We start from the raw sequence: 15,109 nt of genomic DNA, 5'->3' as shown, positions 1-15,109 counted from the left end.
TTTGCACTAGAAATGCTAGCAGTCCACATGATCCTTCAGATTAAATGTCTGGCTTTGTAAAGACTGAATATCATGTTACACTCCCACCATTAAGGACATTCCAGGAGAGAACCAACTAAACAGGTGATATTGTTCGTATCAGTTGTGTAACAGGCGGAAAGAAAGAATAAAAGGAAATCTCAGATTGCTTAGACTGATTCTTGTTGTTTAAAACAATGTTAAAACCCCCCAAAAACTACTAGACTCTATTTATGGAGACTTCAGCAGTGTCAGCAGGTCACCAGGTTGAAAAAAACTGAAGAGTTACTTAACCAGTAACTCAAAACATGTCCACACATGGTCAAAAAGTCCTTTAGTGCCTAAGGCGCAATAAAACACTGAATTTCACAAGACTTACGGTAGTGAATGTTCTATTTTGCTTGTAAAAGGATATTGTGTAACAATGATGTCACATGCTTTAACTCTTTCCCTGCCATTGACGAAATTTTCCGTCATTTATGACAACGCTTTCCCGCCATTGATGGAATTCTCCGACAATCCATGTTTTCACTGTTATTCGGTAGGGGATGGTATTCCTCATCTTCTGAAAGAGTACAGAGGCTGCACTTTTAGACATACACTCTCGAACTTCCCAATTTCCCCAACACCGCCATTTTGAAGTGCATTCAACTTAATCAAGTGGACGAGGGAAGTTTTTTTGGATAGAGCTTCAACCCCTCGATTTTGACCACGGGGGCGAGTCTACTCAACATGTACACTTCAGGCAGATCCATAGACCACAGTGCAACATGATTGTAACATCACAGCAGATCGCGCTTAATTTACACCCACCCCACACAACCGTAGTGTATGATATTGGAGTTATTTTGAAATTTTAAATGCATTTAATACTTGTAGCTACCTTAAGCGGATTGTAATATGGAGAATTACAGTAAGTATACCAGTGTTGGGGGTAATGCATTACAAGTAACTCGAGTTACGTAATCAGATTACTTTTCAATGTCTTTGCTGCTGACCTTTAATTATCTAATTCAACCATACTAACAAGCAAAAATTACTTTAGATTAGATTTAGAAATAAGAGTGTTGAACTTCCTTCTCCTGTATCCTATTCTTCTTTAATCCAGTATTGCAGCACAGCTGAAAGGTTTGTTTGAGCTGCGTCCTTTACTGTACCGGCGTAAATATGCATTTTCTTCAGCCTCAGGCTTATTCATTTCACTTTTGGTGTGAAAGGGCATTTACATTTGCCAAAAATAGAACTTCTTTGTAGTTATTAAAAAACAAACAAGCAAACCCAGCCCAGGTGAGAAAAAGTAACGCAAAAGTAATGTAATGCATTACTTTTCATAAAAAGTAACCAAGTAATGCAGTTAGTTACTTTTTTAGGGAGTAACACAATATTGTAATGCATTACTTTTAAAAGTAACTTTCCCCAACACTGAAGTATACAGTATTGTGCACATTGTTGAAAAGCATACCTGTTTATGAAATAGGTTAAATGATTGAGGAAACGGTTGTTCTCCAAACATCCGGCTGCACCTTTCGACCCGTTGCAGCCATTGTAACCATGATTGAGAACATGGTCCTTATTTCATCAGAAACATGCCTACGTCCTTTGCCTTATCTACCTCTTCCATAGTTTCGCCTCCCTACCCTTTCCCCACTCATCCTTACTCCTCTTCTTCTTCCCGGCTGTTGACCCTGTTTGTTTCCTTGTTGTTCTTCCATTTTAAGAAATTATAAAACTGTGTTGTGGTCTGTCTCTATATGTTTTCCAATTGAAGAGTCATGGCATGGATCTCTGAGCTATTTTAGAGAACTGGTTGATCTAATGCTTTAAATTACCCTTCATTAGTGAAGTTCAAGATTCACCTGCACAATTCATCAATTCAAGACACATTTACAAAAAAAAAAAAATCTAATAGAAATGTATAGAAAATATACTTGACGCATTATGACTAGTTCAACCATTTAATGGCTTATGCAATTAACTAATGCATTTGTTTTGAGGGGTAACACTACAGAGAATCAGTATAATACATTTTGAGTAGTCTCGCATAGCCAGATCTTCAGACTGACGGCAGAAGGTCTGGACTCTATCGCAACTTTTATTGGCCAAGGACTGCCCGCTAGGACGTTTGACTGACATGTAACGCAAACAATCACAGTTTGTTTTGTTCCGCGTCATGTTTAGGGGCGTATAACAGGCCGGTGTATATATAATAAATTATTCATTCAAGAACGTTGTGCAAGTTTACTGCAACAATGGAGCCGAGAACTTGACATACTTTGGAAAATCCAGCGTTTAGTTGATCCTGATAAGTGCTCATTTTCACAGTTGTAAACACGATGGGATTCTTCTTCCATGAGGGGGTTTGGCTTCATGGCATTTGTTTCCAGGTTGGCTATTAAAGAACGCGACACACACGTCTCCTGGACATCCTGTAGAATTTAACAAACCAGATGACGACTTCGAAAGTCCTGAAGTGTAATTTAGGCCCCATCCACACGAAGATGAGTTTAGCTGTATATGCAAAAATTAGTATAGTATCGTATAGGCATTTCGTCCAGGATAGGGAAAGCTCTGGCTTCGCGTGGATGTAGCCTTAGTAATTTAGTAATAATAATGTAAACACTTCTAATTTTAACCAAACCCAACCTGTGTAAGCAACATTACAAACCTGATCTGAAAGCTTTTTTCTGATATGTTATCAAATTGCTCTGACAACTCTGCCATCTAAAGACAGCATGGCAACAGTGCAAATGCAGTTTTCAGCTGTTCAAAAACCACCAAACCTCATCTATGTGTATATTATATAATACAATTTAAAATAAAATAATTTCTGGACCCCCATTTTCCTTCGTACTACATTTTCTTAATGCTGAGTTATGCAATAAATGGATATATTCATTGACTTTTTTATTGACGTATGAGTACCAGTGTTCTAAAGTTCATTGCCAGTGACTTCAGTTCAAGCATTAGTTACAACTCTGGTGACCTTACCCAAGCAAACATAAATAGTGAATTGCAATACAAATACAACACAAACCTCATTATCAATTCAGCTTATAATAGGCCTGGAGAAAGCAAAAGTTTTGGTCTCATTGTTAATTGTAGAGAAGAAACCACAAGCGTACAAAAATGGAAACAGCTACACCATGTGGCAGTTCAATTCATATAATCTACCATTTTGACAAGGCGCTTACAACTTCCCTAGTTTTAATCACAGTTTAAACTTGCTGTACATTTTCTTTCATAGCTCACAGATTTCTACAAATATACCTAGCATTTTATGGTTTAAAAAACATGCCAACAGCAAAACCATTAATAGATTTACACTGTGAAAGACTGGATAAGATTTAAAGTAATCAAGAGCGTTAAAATTTGTGATTACAGGCAATTCTCAAATATGTGCATGCATCAAAAATCACAGCTGTATAACCAAGTGTCACTGAATTCTCATTAATATGGTTTTAATTTCTGAAGTTGATTAAATCCTTAATACCAAAAGATACCAATCAGCTGACAAGTCAAGAAAGTCTTAAGCTTGGCACTGCTGACAATGACTGATCATTTCATAAACATGTTGCAACAGCCCCTGACCCCACAGATGATGACATTTTGTGTGGTAAACCATCAGTGAAAGTCATTCATGATAACGTTTAACCAGCAACCTAGAGTTAAAATAGTTAAGTATACAATCAACAGCATCATAACTTTAGACAACAGAAAAATAAATCATTTTTACACTTCAAAATTAAGTTATCGAAAATTTTTCGAGTTGAAACAACCTTTTAAATCAGGCAGAGAGAGTTAGTATTTAGTTATTATTTATATTCTGGCGTCCCTGATGTTTTCTTAAAGGCACAGTATGCAAGTTTCTCCGCTAGAGGCCACTTATTCAAATGCTACGTTCACGCCATTTCGTAATTACCATAAATAAAGCTCTATATGCTTTTGAATCGCTCTTGCTGTACTTTGATGTCATACACAGATTGGTTTTCACAGCGCCTCTTCAAGTCGAACATACTTTAAATATGAAGTGGTCAGGTGGTATAAGTTGCAGCTCTCAGAAAATTACAAGTTTACACATTGTAATTACAAGCTCTACAAGCACATGAAGGCTTTTTACAGTTCAGAATCATTACGGTAATTACGACATGGTGTGAGCGCACCTAGAACAATAACAAAGCATAGTGTGATGACGCCGTGAATGAGCGTAGAATCATGGGAGGTGTCATCTTAACCTCCACAGCCGATGGAAAGCAATCCGATGGGACTGAAATCATGTTCATGGATGAGCTAATGTATTAGTTTTATTAACATTACTGTGGTATGAAGCAGGGCGGGGCCTAGAGCCATGGGACATTTTACATTGCCGTTTTTATTATGCTTTATATGCCGCTGCCGCTTCTATTGTTTTGATGTTTATGCATATTTTACAAAATGAAAGTTATGATTAACATTCGCCACCTCCTTCCCTGAACTTTGTTAGTTATGTTTGATCACTTAAAATTCACAGTTTTATTGTAATGAAACAGCCACAAGTGCTGAATTATTACTCATACAGGTCACTTTATTTGATGAATTAAAATTGTGGGGTAATGCAGCACTGTTTTACTTGGTCAAAACAATCATACTAAAAATACATTTGAGTATGTTGAACGTTACTCTGTGCGTTCGCTCGATGGCTGGTATGAGACACTTGTTGATATTAGAATATCATATTAATAAAAGCTGGATGACTGTTGCTAAATGGCATTCAATTCATTTTAAAACATTGTATAATGGAGAAAATGCTGTATTACTGCTCCTACAAATAAAGCGCTTTCTGGTTATGCTATGTTAGCCACTTGACAAAATAGGGTTGTCTGATTTACTTTGTGTACAAACATGGTACTCGCAGTAAATCAAGAGAAAACAAGATTCAAACAATAAGACTATCCGTGTTGAGCTACATAATTAGTTTTCTGTTGATAAATGTATCCAAACAGTTGCTCACCTGTCTAATAAAACAAAATATTTAAGCGTCTTTGGTGTTTCCATGGTTTCTACTGAACCAGAAATCGAAGGGTAACACAGATATGACATCATTAATAGGCGACGCAATGACACGGGTCGTAAAACTGGCTATTTCTCATTGTTGGAAACATTTGGGATAATGTAAGTACACAAGTCAACAAAATATATAACACTGTTTTAGTGGTTTTTGAATATTTTAATCCAAGAATTTTACATATTGTGCCTTTAATGAAAATTTAAGTTCTCGGATGCATCAACCAGATCACTCACAGATACCCCAACAAGGCTCCTCGTAAAATTCTTTATTCATAAACTTGATGCAAGTTTACAAATATACTGTACATGGTCAAAATTCTCTTGTAATGGAAAAAAAACTAACAAAAAAACCCAGAAAGCATGCCAACAGTGTGAGCTTCAAGAACCATTCCATGAAATGGCACCAGAGACGAGTTTTGTTATTAGTTACTGCGAGGTTCACGTTCGGTGTGAAAACAAAAAAACAAACAAGTCATTACTGTTCGGACAAGGAAACAAGAAAGACTAATCAGTTACAGAAATCTTGGTCAATGCGGACAAGCCCAGGTCAACAACTCTTGAGAGAATGCAGATGTACTTCTGAGATGAATAACCCCCAAAAAGGAACATCAGTCGAAAAAGATCTGCCTTTTCAAATCTCACCGATGAAAACCCACGACCGAGCTCATCTCTGAAACAAGACAGCAGCAATAACTTGCAAAGCAGACACTTGAGTTACTCAAGACACTCCTGCTGCAATGGCTCTCTTGAATTACATTTACATGTGATTGGAGTAAAAGATTACATTTGCATCCATGTTCAAGATAATACATATCCAAGAGCCTGTCTGTTATGGAAGTTCAAACTCAGGACTGATCCAAGAGGCACAATCACAACATTCTGTGCAAATACTAAACCCAAAATATTTACAACTGGGAAAGTTGAAGTCAGAGGGGTGAGAAACAACAACAAAAACATAAAACTTACATTTGACTGAGCACTCAAATTCAGTAAACATAATAGAAATCTGATGCATTTTTATAGCCAGAGTCGTCCAATCGCGATTCACCTTTTAACACTTCTTACGATGAAACCAAGCCCCATCATAAAATACTAAATAGAGGCCACAGGAAGCTGTTTAAATAATCCTTTTCTTTGCTTTCGGGAACTAAAGTAAGTCCTTGAAGTGGATAGGTAGAGCAAAAGGACCGAAAAAGCGTTTTCTAACAGAATGGATTTTCCTGAGTTTTTAATGGAAACTGCGAGACGCTCTCACATATGCGAGCCTTCGACAGCCAGTTTTATAATACACTCCAAAACAAAGACAAAAAAGTAGGGAGGTATGGTGTATTTTGACAAGTCCTCTTTTGCCGTTAATATTAAAACATTGACCATTCTTAAGACTTTTTTACTGGACGTTAAAATCCAAGAGGTAAAATAAACAATGCCTTGAGTTTTGTATGAATTGTCCATCGGGCATGGAAAGAAACAGTGCTCTTGTAGTGTTGTGCTATGAGAAAAGTATTATATATGCGCTCTTGAAGATTTTAATCCATCGATGCTCACAAAATAAAATTGACATTAAGTACTGCTGATCATGAGAGGTCCATTAGAAATGTAAACCTCAAATGTCTCAATCTGTAACAGCTGTTTTTTAATGGAGCAGAAATTATGAACATCTTTCAAAACAGGATATGACAATTAAGGGTGGGGGAGAAAAAAAAAAAAAAAAAAAATCAAAAAGTTATGTTCATATCACTTATATAAATACAATTTTTAAGATATTACCCCTATTATTTTGAGAAACATCAACCTTTTCCCCCCAATTCGAGTCCAAAAGTCCTCATGTGAAAACAACTCATGGATAATTCCCCCACTTCACATAAACACCACATTTAAGACGCCTCAAATCCATTTACAAGTATACAAGTGGAGCTCTGTTCAACTATGGAGCGACGGCAAGTTTCGCTTCGCCTTTCAAAGCCAAAGCTTGTATTTGTCCATTATTGGTCAGATCAGCCACATGCTAAAAGCGAGCGTAAGGAAACGGAGTGGAATTCATCCTTAGTTGAAAAACGAGATCTGGAGCTAGAGTCGTATAAGTGCTCCTTCCTCTCGTCCTCGCCATTATCATTAATATTAGGGTTGCTTAAGAAGCTTGCACATATAATTGTGGCAAATAATGATTCTTCAACAACATCAGCATTAAATGTACCAGTACATGTTAACTCAGATGCATGAGGGGGGAAATGTCTATAGATACAAGAGCAGTGGCACATTGTCTTCACATTGTCTCTAGTTGCATCCATATCCTGTTTTAAGTTCAGTAAACCACCATTTAAAGTCCATGGCCATAAGAACGTCCTTTAAAAGCAGACAGAGAGGATCAGATCCAGCATCTTCATTGAGCATCTCCATCTATGTAATAATCCTGAACAGAGCCATGCTCCAGTAAAAGTGAGGAGGAAGCAACAAAAACAAGAGGAAAAAAAAAAAAGAAAAACACGTCTTTCTCTGATCAGACCATTTTGAAACGCCATGTTAGATGCCTTATTAGTACCAAGGCTCTGAAAGTCCCATCAGTATAGAAAAGAATAAATGAGAGAGAGAAAGAGAGCATGAGAGATCCAGACATCATGGGATATGGTCAAAGAGTCCAGCCTTGCAGAAGATAAAGGACAATGCAAATTTCCGAGCATTCCAGACAGCGAGAGGGTGAACGTTTCCCCTGATGGTTTCCACTTACACGAGGTCTCAAAAAAACATTAGTAAAATAAAGCAAAGGTTTGACCAGATATCCCATGTTTGCAGTGTGCAAGCGGATCAATGCGTCTACTAGCCATCTTCTTTAGGAGGTGTGTACCAGCCTAGATTTAAAAAAACATCAGAAAAAAAAACAAAAAACATCTGAGAACAGTTCAAAGTGCATCAATTCTGTAGCTCATTTTATAGTTTCTTCACCTACCATTCTTTTCATGAATCTGAACCAATGATTTGTATGACTGTTGTGCTCTGGCAAGATTGTATTGATTCTGCACAAAACAAAAGGGAAGAAGGGTCAACATTTCTGCAAGGAAATAGTTTTTGTTTCTGATCATGAGGAGGCCAGACAAACCTTATTTGCTCCAAACTGCACTCTGGCTTTCCCTTTGACTAAGGTGGCGTTGATTTGCATGATGACTGACTCTATTGAGTAGGCACTGCTCCAGCCCTATGATCAACAGCACAGATTAATTTTATTTTATTGTTTCAGTTTTATTTTATTACTTCCATGTGCAAACCTTAAGAGAATTTAGAGGATTCATACCTGTTTTGTAAGTAGCTCCATACACAAGGCTCCTCCTCCAAGAACATAGCTAGATGAAAAAAACATTTTTAATAAATTAATTTTAATTATTTAAAAACAGTGGTTTTAATATACAAATTACATGTGTTAAATGAATTGATGCAAAAAAAAAACAAACAAAAAAAACATGAAAGACAACATGAATTTATAATTTAAAAACCTTAAGGCTGTTTTAACATACTTAAGTGTTTATCTTAACAACGGCAGTCAAATATTCATAATTTATTGATTCTCCCTACTACTTTTTTATCTTTTAAATTTTCCTTTCTAAAAACGCCTACTGCTTGAATACGTTCAGAAGGTCTTCCAGGTTTGTGGAATTGGACACACAGAAATTGCCTATTACTGAAAACTGAGACCCACACAGTATTTGATCGCTGGATTTACAGAAATCATTTCACTTTTAACAAGTGTTTTCTCAATATTGCAACAATGCATATCTAATCAACTCCTGATTAACACTATTATTTGAATTTCAGTTTCAGTGAGTTGTTTAACCATGTATTAATGTCTTTGGGAGGCTTTTGTCTTTCAAACACATTAAAATGTACAAATTCACGTAATTTCATATTTTCACTTTTTTTCCAGCTGAAATTGCTTTAACCTAATATATTTACTTAAAGTATCCCCTGAGATTTTAATTTGTAAGTTAGGTAAATAATAAAATTGTCAATAAAAATAATAATAAACAATAAAATTAAGTTCACGGTTCTCTGATGTCGGTTAATGGTCACATGACATGCAGGCAAACAAACAATTTTTTTTTTTTTTAAATCTTTCTTGGTGTTTTATTTTTATCATTTTTATTTTAAAATTATTTTAATTTAAAAAAAATTTGATTAAATAACTTAATAGCTTTTCATTAAACTCATGAACCCCTGCAGTTCCATCATTAACCCCAGTCTGGGAAACCCTGACATAATGTAATATTTAATGCACTTCATGTTGTTGATAAAGAATGGAATACATTTTCTTTCTCTTTGTATTTTTATATCAATACGGTACAAGATTATTCTACTCAAATCAATGTGATAAACAAGTTAGGTAAAAAGTAATCCAAAAGTAATCACATTATATTGCATTAAATATGTAATGTAATGGATTACGTTACTAACTACAATTTTTGTCATGTAATCAGTAACCAATTACAATTTGTGAGTAATCTACCCAGCTCTGTGTGTGTGTGTATATAATTATATATATATATATATATATATATATATATATATATATATATATATATATATATATATATATATATATATATATATATGCACATCTTTAAATGTAAACACTTTACAATAAGGTTCATTAGTTAAACATTAATTAATGTATTAACTAACATGGACTAATCATGAGCAATACATTTCTTACTGTATGTACTAATCTTCGTTAACATTAGTTATTGAAAATACAGTTGTTCATTGTTTGTTCATGTTAGTTCACAGTACAATAACTAATGTTAACAAGATTTTAATAATGTATTAGTAAATGTTGAAATTATCATTAAAGATTAATAAATGCTGTAGAAGTGCAGTTCATTATTAGTTCATGTTAACTAATGAACCTTATTGTAAAGTGTTACCATATTAACACTAGCACAGACAGGCCAGTTTGACGGAGTTATTTACTAGAAAAAAGTTCTCGTGCTCACCCTCCAGACAGGACAGGAGACACAACCCGTACAAAGGGAGGATCAAAAGGAAAGTTATCCTGCCATCAGAAACAAAGAAAACAAAACTTCAGTTGCATAATCTCGCCTTTCAATCAAATTATCTTCAATCTGTATTTTTTTGTACAACAAAGAAACGAAACAACACTAACTTTATAAGAGAAATTGAGCAGAATGTAGTCCATGCCTTCTTTTTCCTTCAAAACCTGCAAGTCACTGTGTAACGGACTGTCTGGATCAACCCTTAAAACACAGGAGAATGATTTTACACATTAATGATCTGAACACTTAAACCATCATCAACCTATTAGTTATTTCATACGTTGTGCAACCACACTTACGTCCTTAACTTGACATGCCACTCATACAGGCTATCATTGACTAACTCCACTGAATAGATACCTGGAACAGAATGGAAGAGTAAACAAAACAGATCTGTAGCAGTCCTGCATCCTGAAACAAAATAAAACTAACTGAAACTCAGACATGTTCCAAAACCATTTTAAGGCATCACATGTGCACTCTTGACGTTCGAAAGTGAAGCTACTTAAAATGTGGCCAAATTCCAAGATAAGATAACATTTTATGGAGAAGTCAATCGCAGAAAAGGGAACCATTCCAAATTAGCCGTTTATGAGGTTCTATTACAGGTAAAATGTTCCCTTAAAAGGCAACAGCCTACGTAGGCAGTATAAAGGTTTGGAACAGACACATGGAAATGTCATTTCTGTACTGCAAAACCAAAATTACCTGTCTTATAACTCTGTGATCTATAGATCTCCCTGAGTTCCTTCATGAGGCGGTCAGAGGCCTGAACTGAACCAGACACCGCACCCTAAGAGACCAACAAAGTAGCATTTAGGGAACATATAACACCACTACAAGGTGCAATCTTTCAAATTATTCTCCAGTGGATAATTGACAGCATTTGCAAACAGAAAAAGCTGACCTTACTTGTAAATAAACCAAATCATTTGCTATAGTGCATTATATTACACATAAGGAGAGGATCTAGTAGTCACTGCTATTAACCAAATCAAATTAGCTGCTTTTTTAAAAGTGCTCCACCCAACCCCAAAGTTATATAAAAAAGGTACCTTACCGAATGGACACTTACGTTCAAGTGGTCCTGCCTCTGGTTCTTGCGGATTTTCTCCAGAATGGCCAGATTCTCCTTCTCGATGCCATCATCCTCTGACTTTTTCCCATCAACCGGTTCCTCTTTCATGTCATAGTGGTCTAGATCTTCAATATCCTGCTGCCACAGCAACAAACAAAAGAACGTGTTAGGTATCAACTAGTCTTTTTTGTCATAACCGGAATCATAAAGAAAACATCGCATCCCCCAAAGCTCAATACCTCTGCCATTTCCTCTTCCTCCTCTTCTTCTGATGTCACTTCATCTGTTGTTCCATGCTGGGAACAACAAGAACATGAAACAAAAATTTGCATCAGCTCACATACCTTAAGAACAGTGGAAAAGGAAGGAGTGTAAGAAGTCTATGTAGGTCTGTGCTGTTTTGGGCTACCTTCTTGTCTTGACTGATGGGTCCAGCAGGAAGTGGCTGATCCAGCATCTCCACATCAGGATGCTGGGGCAGGTTATAGAGTCGGCATAAATCACAGATCAGCCTTTTCAGCTGCTGTAGGAGCTGCATAAGAAGAAAAAGTGGTAACAAATGGTGAGTAACTTTATTTGACAAAAACTGCCCAACTTTTTACCCACTTGATTCAATTTCTGTATCTGAAAACTATTGTTAAACCTTTCTGAAAATCCTGAGAAGCACTGATTATTTCATTTATGTTTGTTGTTTTGTATTTATTTGTGCTACTGCTTGAAATTTGATTATTTGTTCTTATTTAATTACTCATCTTTAACAATATTATAAAATGCATTTTACTTAGGCTAGTATTTTTTGGTGTCATAACCCTAAGGTTACATAGCAGGTCATAAACAATGAAAACATGTTACTTCATAATAAATTGTTTTGTGGAAGGGCCAGTGAAAATTTTGGCAGGGCAAGTAAAAATTTGATCCACTGGCCAAGAAAAAATCCTTAGCGTTGAGCCCTGCTAAAAGATATGTTAAAAATAACGTTCCAAGTTCTTGGAAATGTACTCTATTCTTGTTGGTTTCATATGAATTTGACAAACTTCCATTCCACCTGTGTAGACATTTTAATATTTTCACAAATGTTTTCAAATATCCATGTTTTATATTTCTATGATATCAAGAGTTCCATCAACCTGACAGTTTTTTAAAAATTAAAAACATGTTCATCATAGAGAGGATTTCAGGTCACTACATGTATGTATGGCATGTTTAATGTATTTTTGGAATAAATTAATAGATCTGGACAAATGTGAAAATAATAGTTGAAAATAGTAGTTTCCCTTGCAATCAAAATGATCAATTTTGACTAAAATATTTAAGATTTAATGTTTTTTGAAAGAAGTCTCAAATGCTCACCAAGGCTGCATTTATTTGCTTAATAATATTGTGAAATATTATTACAATTTAAAATAACTGTTTTCTATTTTAATACATTTTAAAAAATGTAATTTATTCCTGTGATGTAAAGCTGAATTTTCAGCATCAGTGTCACATGATCTTTCAGAAATCATTCTAACATGCTGATTTGGTGAAACATTTCTTATTATTATCAATGTTGAAAACAGCTGTGCTACTTAATATTTTTGTGGAAACGTGACATATTTGTTTTTCAGGATTCAGATGAATAGAAGTGCATTTGAAATAGATTTTTTGTAACAATGTAAAAGTCTGTCACTTGTCAATTTAATGCATCTTTGCTGAATAAAAGTAATAATTTCTTTCAAAAAAATAGAACAAAAAACCTACTGACCCACAACGTTTAAACAGTAATGTACATTAAAATACTTATTTATCATTGCATTTTGATGATCCCATCTCAGGTAGATGAAACACCTCCTTACCAAAGTATTGCCTTTTCTGACATCCTCTAGGCGTTCAAGGACTTCAGTCAGACTTGGATCATCTGAATCAACGAACCATATTGGTGGGGTTGAAGGGTAAGACTCCTACAAAAATATCAAGAGTTACAACATCAGCATCTTCCTAATTGCATCAAAACCCTTTGTCCTTTCACAAGGTTACTGAAGTCTGGCCGGATCCATTCAGCCACTTGCATGACAAGCAGCCACATCAACAGCTGCCAAACCAATGAATCAAACTCTGCAGGTTCTCTCTCTTATTGAACAACCAGAAGAGACCACAGCAGATCTGTGCAGTGGGTGTGAGTCAGAGCTAATGTTGATGTTCCTGTGGTCCATGTAAAATCATGTGAACATTATGTTCCCATCCACTACTTAGAAATCTCCTCCCATCATTGGAGAGCCAAAATGATGGCGACGTGATTTGCTTCTGCTTGTCAGGACCACACACTGACCTTACAGCACCTCACACATCAAAAGATAAGCTCAGAAAACTAACTGGCCTCAATAACACCAAAACAGCCGCCAGTTGCACTGCAGTGGCGTCGCTTTGCAGCGTGTTTTCATAGTGTACGTTATGACAACAACTCTTGATAATCTAGCAGACTTAATATACACTCAACATACGTGCAGATTGTGTCCTCTAAAAAGCTGTGAAAATGGCAGGAATCGCTCATATTATTAAGTTTGGAAATGCGCTAATATCGCTAGCACACAACGTTAGCAATCATAATAGCAATGAGAAATTACGATACAAATTATATTACAACAAATCACGATAGATTTAACTGCATATAGAGTTGGATCATTTTAAATCTACGCATTTCTTAACAGGCCTCGCTAAATGAAGAACTTCGACAAATCAGCTAATTATTCCTAAATTAGATAGCCAACATTATAACTAACTGTTTACACAAATAAAATGGTTTCATTACGCCGTATATATTTCAAAATAGCATCTCAAAGTCAGCCTAGCAAGACCAAAAAAACAAAAACATTGTCCAAAACGTCGTTTTGCTAGCTAATGTATCATTTTTGCTAAATTAGCACACAAGCTAATTATCTGGCAACTAACGTAACTTAACTGCAAAATCCCACTGACGCGGAATAAAAGAACTATCCGTTTTATTTAACTAGCTCATGTTTCATATGATCAAACAAACCTGAATATTTGCTGGCGAGTTTGTTTAGCTAACAGTTACAGCGAGAGTCAACGCAGTTAACTTTGTTAGCTAATCAACTAGCAGGCTAAATGTAGCTCGTGCTAGGAGTGTGTACTTGTTTAGCTGTTATTTTGACATCCGTTTGAGGATATAATCGATTCTGATCGGTCTAAATGCTTTTATTCGCATTATAATGGCTGTAACAGAGTCAAAAGGGGGTTGTTGTTGTGGTGGTGTTATTTCACTCGGCCTTGTCTTGTTCGCATGTAAGCTACACAAGGCTGATGAATCTTACCGTGATATTGCAGTGAATAATCAGCAGCTTTTCTCCTGTCACATTGAACTGGCAGCTCAGTTCATCGGGCTTCCAGTCGATTATTCTGAATCGCTCATGGTTTGGGTCAAAGATTGACTCCAGGAACTTTAATTCGGCCTTCAGCCCCGACACCGACATCTTCCACTCATCTCATCAGCAGCCAGGCCGCGGGGGGAAGGGACGCACGGATACTGCGAGCGCGCAGCTGATCCTAGGGAGCGAGTGTGTGTGTGTGCGCGCAGCGGAGGCTGGAGGAGAGAAACAACAAAGAGGGGGTGGGGAGAGGCGCACTGAAGGCAGGGGAGAGACCAGCAAACAACGCCCGCCAAGAAATAATGTGAGAGGGGCCAGACAGAGAGTGGAAGGGGTGATCAGGATAAACATGGGAGGCTGTTGGTTTTGTTTCATACTCACATGAATGTCATGTTTTTCTGGTCAACCATCCTAAATTAATAATAATAATAATAAATAAAAAATCTATATTATTAATGTATTTATTTTTCAGGATCGTCAACCAGAAATAATTTGAATAGGAACCAAGAGTAACCCATTTGATCATCACCTTGCACTATCTAGCAAATAAATAAATAAGTAAATAA

At 36.1% G+C, this 15,109-nt stretch overlaps 1 protein-coding gene across 4 annotated transcripts; it reads right to left on the bottom strand.

Moving 5' to 3' along the window:
• Nucleotides 1-5,312: 5,312 nt before the first annotated feature.
• Nucleotides 5,313-14,783, bottom strand: ube2q2 (ubiquitin-conjugating enzyme E2Q family member 2). 4 transcript variants are annotated; one of them, XM_051883309.1, is made up of 13 exons: nt 14,490-14,783; nt 13,014-13,118; nt 11,588-11,710; nt 11,418-11,474; nt 11,161-11,316; nt 10,809-10,893; nt 10,400-10,460; nt 10,211-10,301; nt 10,041-10,099; nt 8,348-8,396; nt 8,156-8,251; nt 8,006-8,072; nt 5,313-7,907 (listed from the first exon to the last, which is right to left on the bottom strand). In XM_051883309.1, exons 1-13 carry the CDS (start codon nt 14,646-14,648, stop codon nt 7,876-7,878), a joined length of 1,140 nt encoding a protein of 379 aa, XP_051739269.1. In that variant the 5' UTR covers nt 14,649-14,783; the 3' UTR covers nt 5,313-7,875. The 4 variants fall into 4 exon arrangements, with proteins under 4 accessions (XP_051739269.1, XP_051739271.1, XP_051739270.1 ...); XM_051883311.1 differs by having other exon boundaries at nt 11,176-11,316; nt 14,490-14,782; XM_051883310.1 differs by having other exon boundaries at nt 11,161-11,313; nt 14,490-14,782.
• Between the last annotated feature and the right edge of the window lie 326 nt (nt 14,784-15,109).

The sequence above is a fragment of the Ctenopharyngodon idella genome, chromosome 24 (genome assembly GCF_019924925.1).
Source record: "Ctenopharyngodon idella isolate HZGC_01 chromosome 24, HZGC01, whole genome shotgun sequence".
Taxonomy (NCBI): Eukaryota; Metazoa; Chordata; class Actinopteri; order Cypriniformes; family Xenocyprididae; genus Ctenopharyngodon; species Ctenopharyngodon idella.
The sequence above is the reverse complement of the archived record's forward strand: the minus strand, read 5'-3'. Positions and strand labels throughout refer to the sequence as shown.

Bases quoted from the DNA above. Each gene is read 5' to 3' on its own strand.
- ube2q2 (XM_051883309.1), bottom strand. From the start codon at position 14,648: ATGTCGGTGTCGGGGCTGAAGGCCGAATTAAAGTTCCTGGAGTCAATC. The intron at 11,711-13,013 runs GTAAGGAGGTGT...CTTCTTATGCAG, and splicing joins TCAGAAAAGGCAATACTTTG to CTCCTACAGCAGCTGAAAAG. The intron at 10,894-11,160 runs GTAAGGTACCTT...TTGGTCTCTTAG, and splicing joins TGAACGTAAGTGTCCATTCG to GGTGCGGTGTCTGGTTCAGT.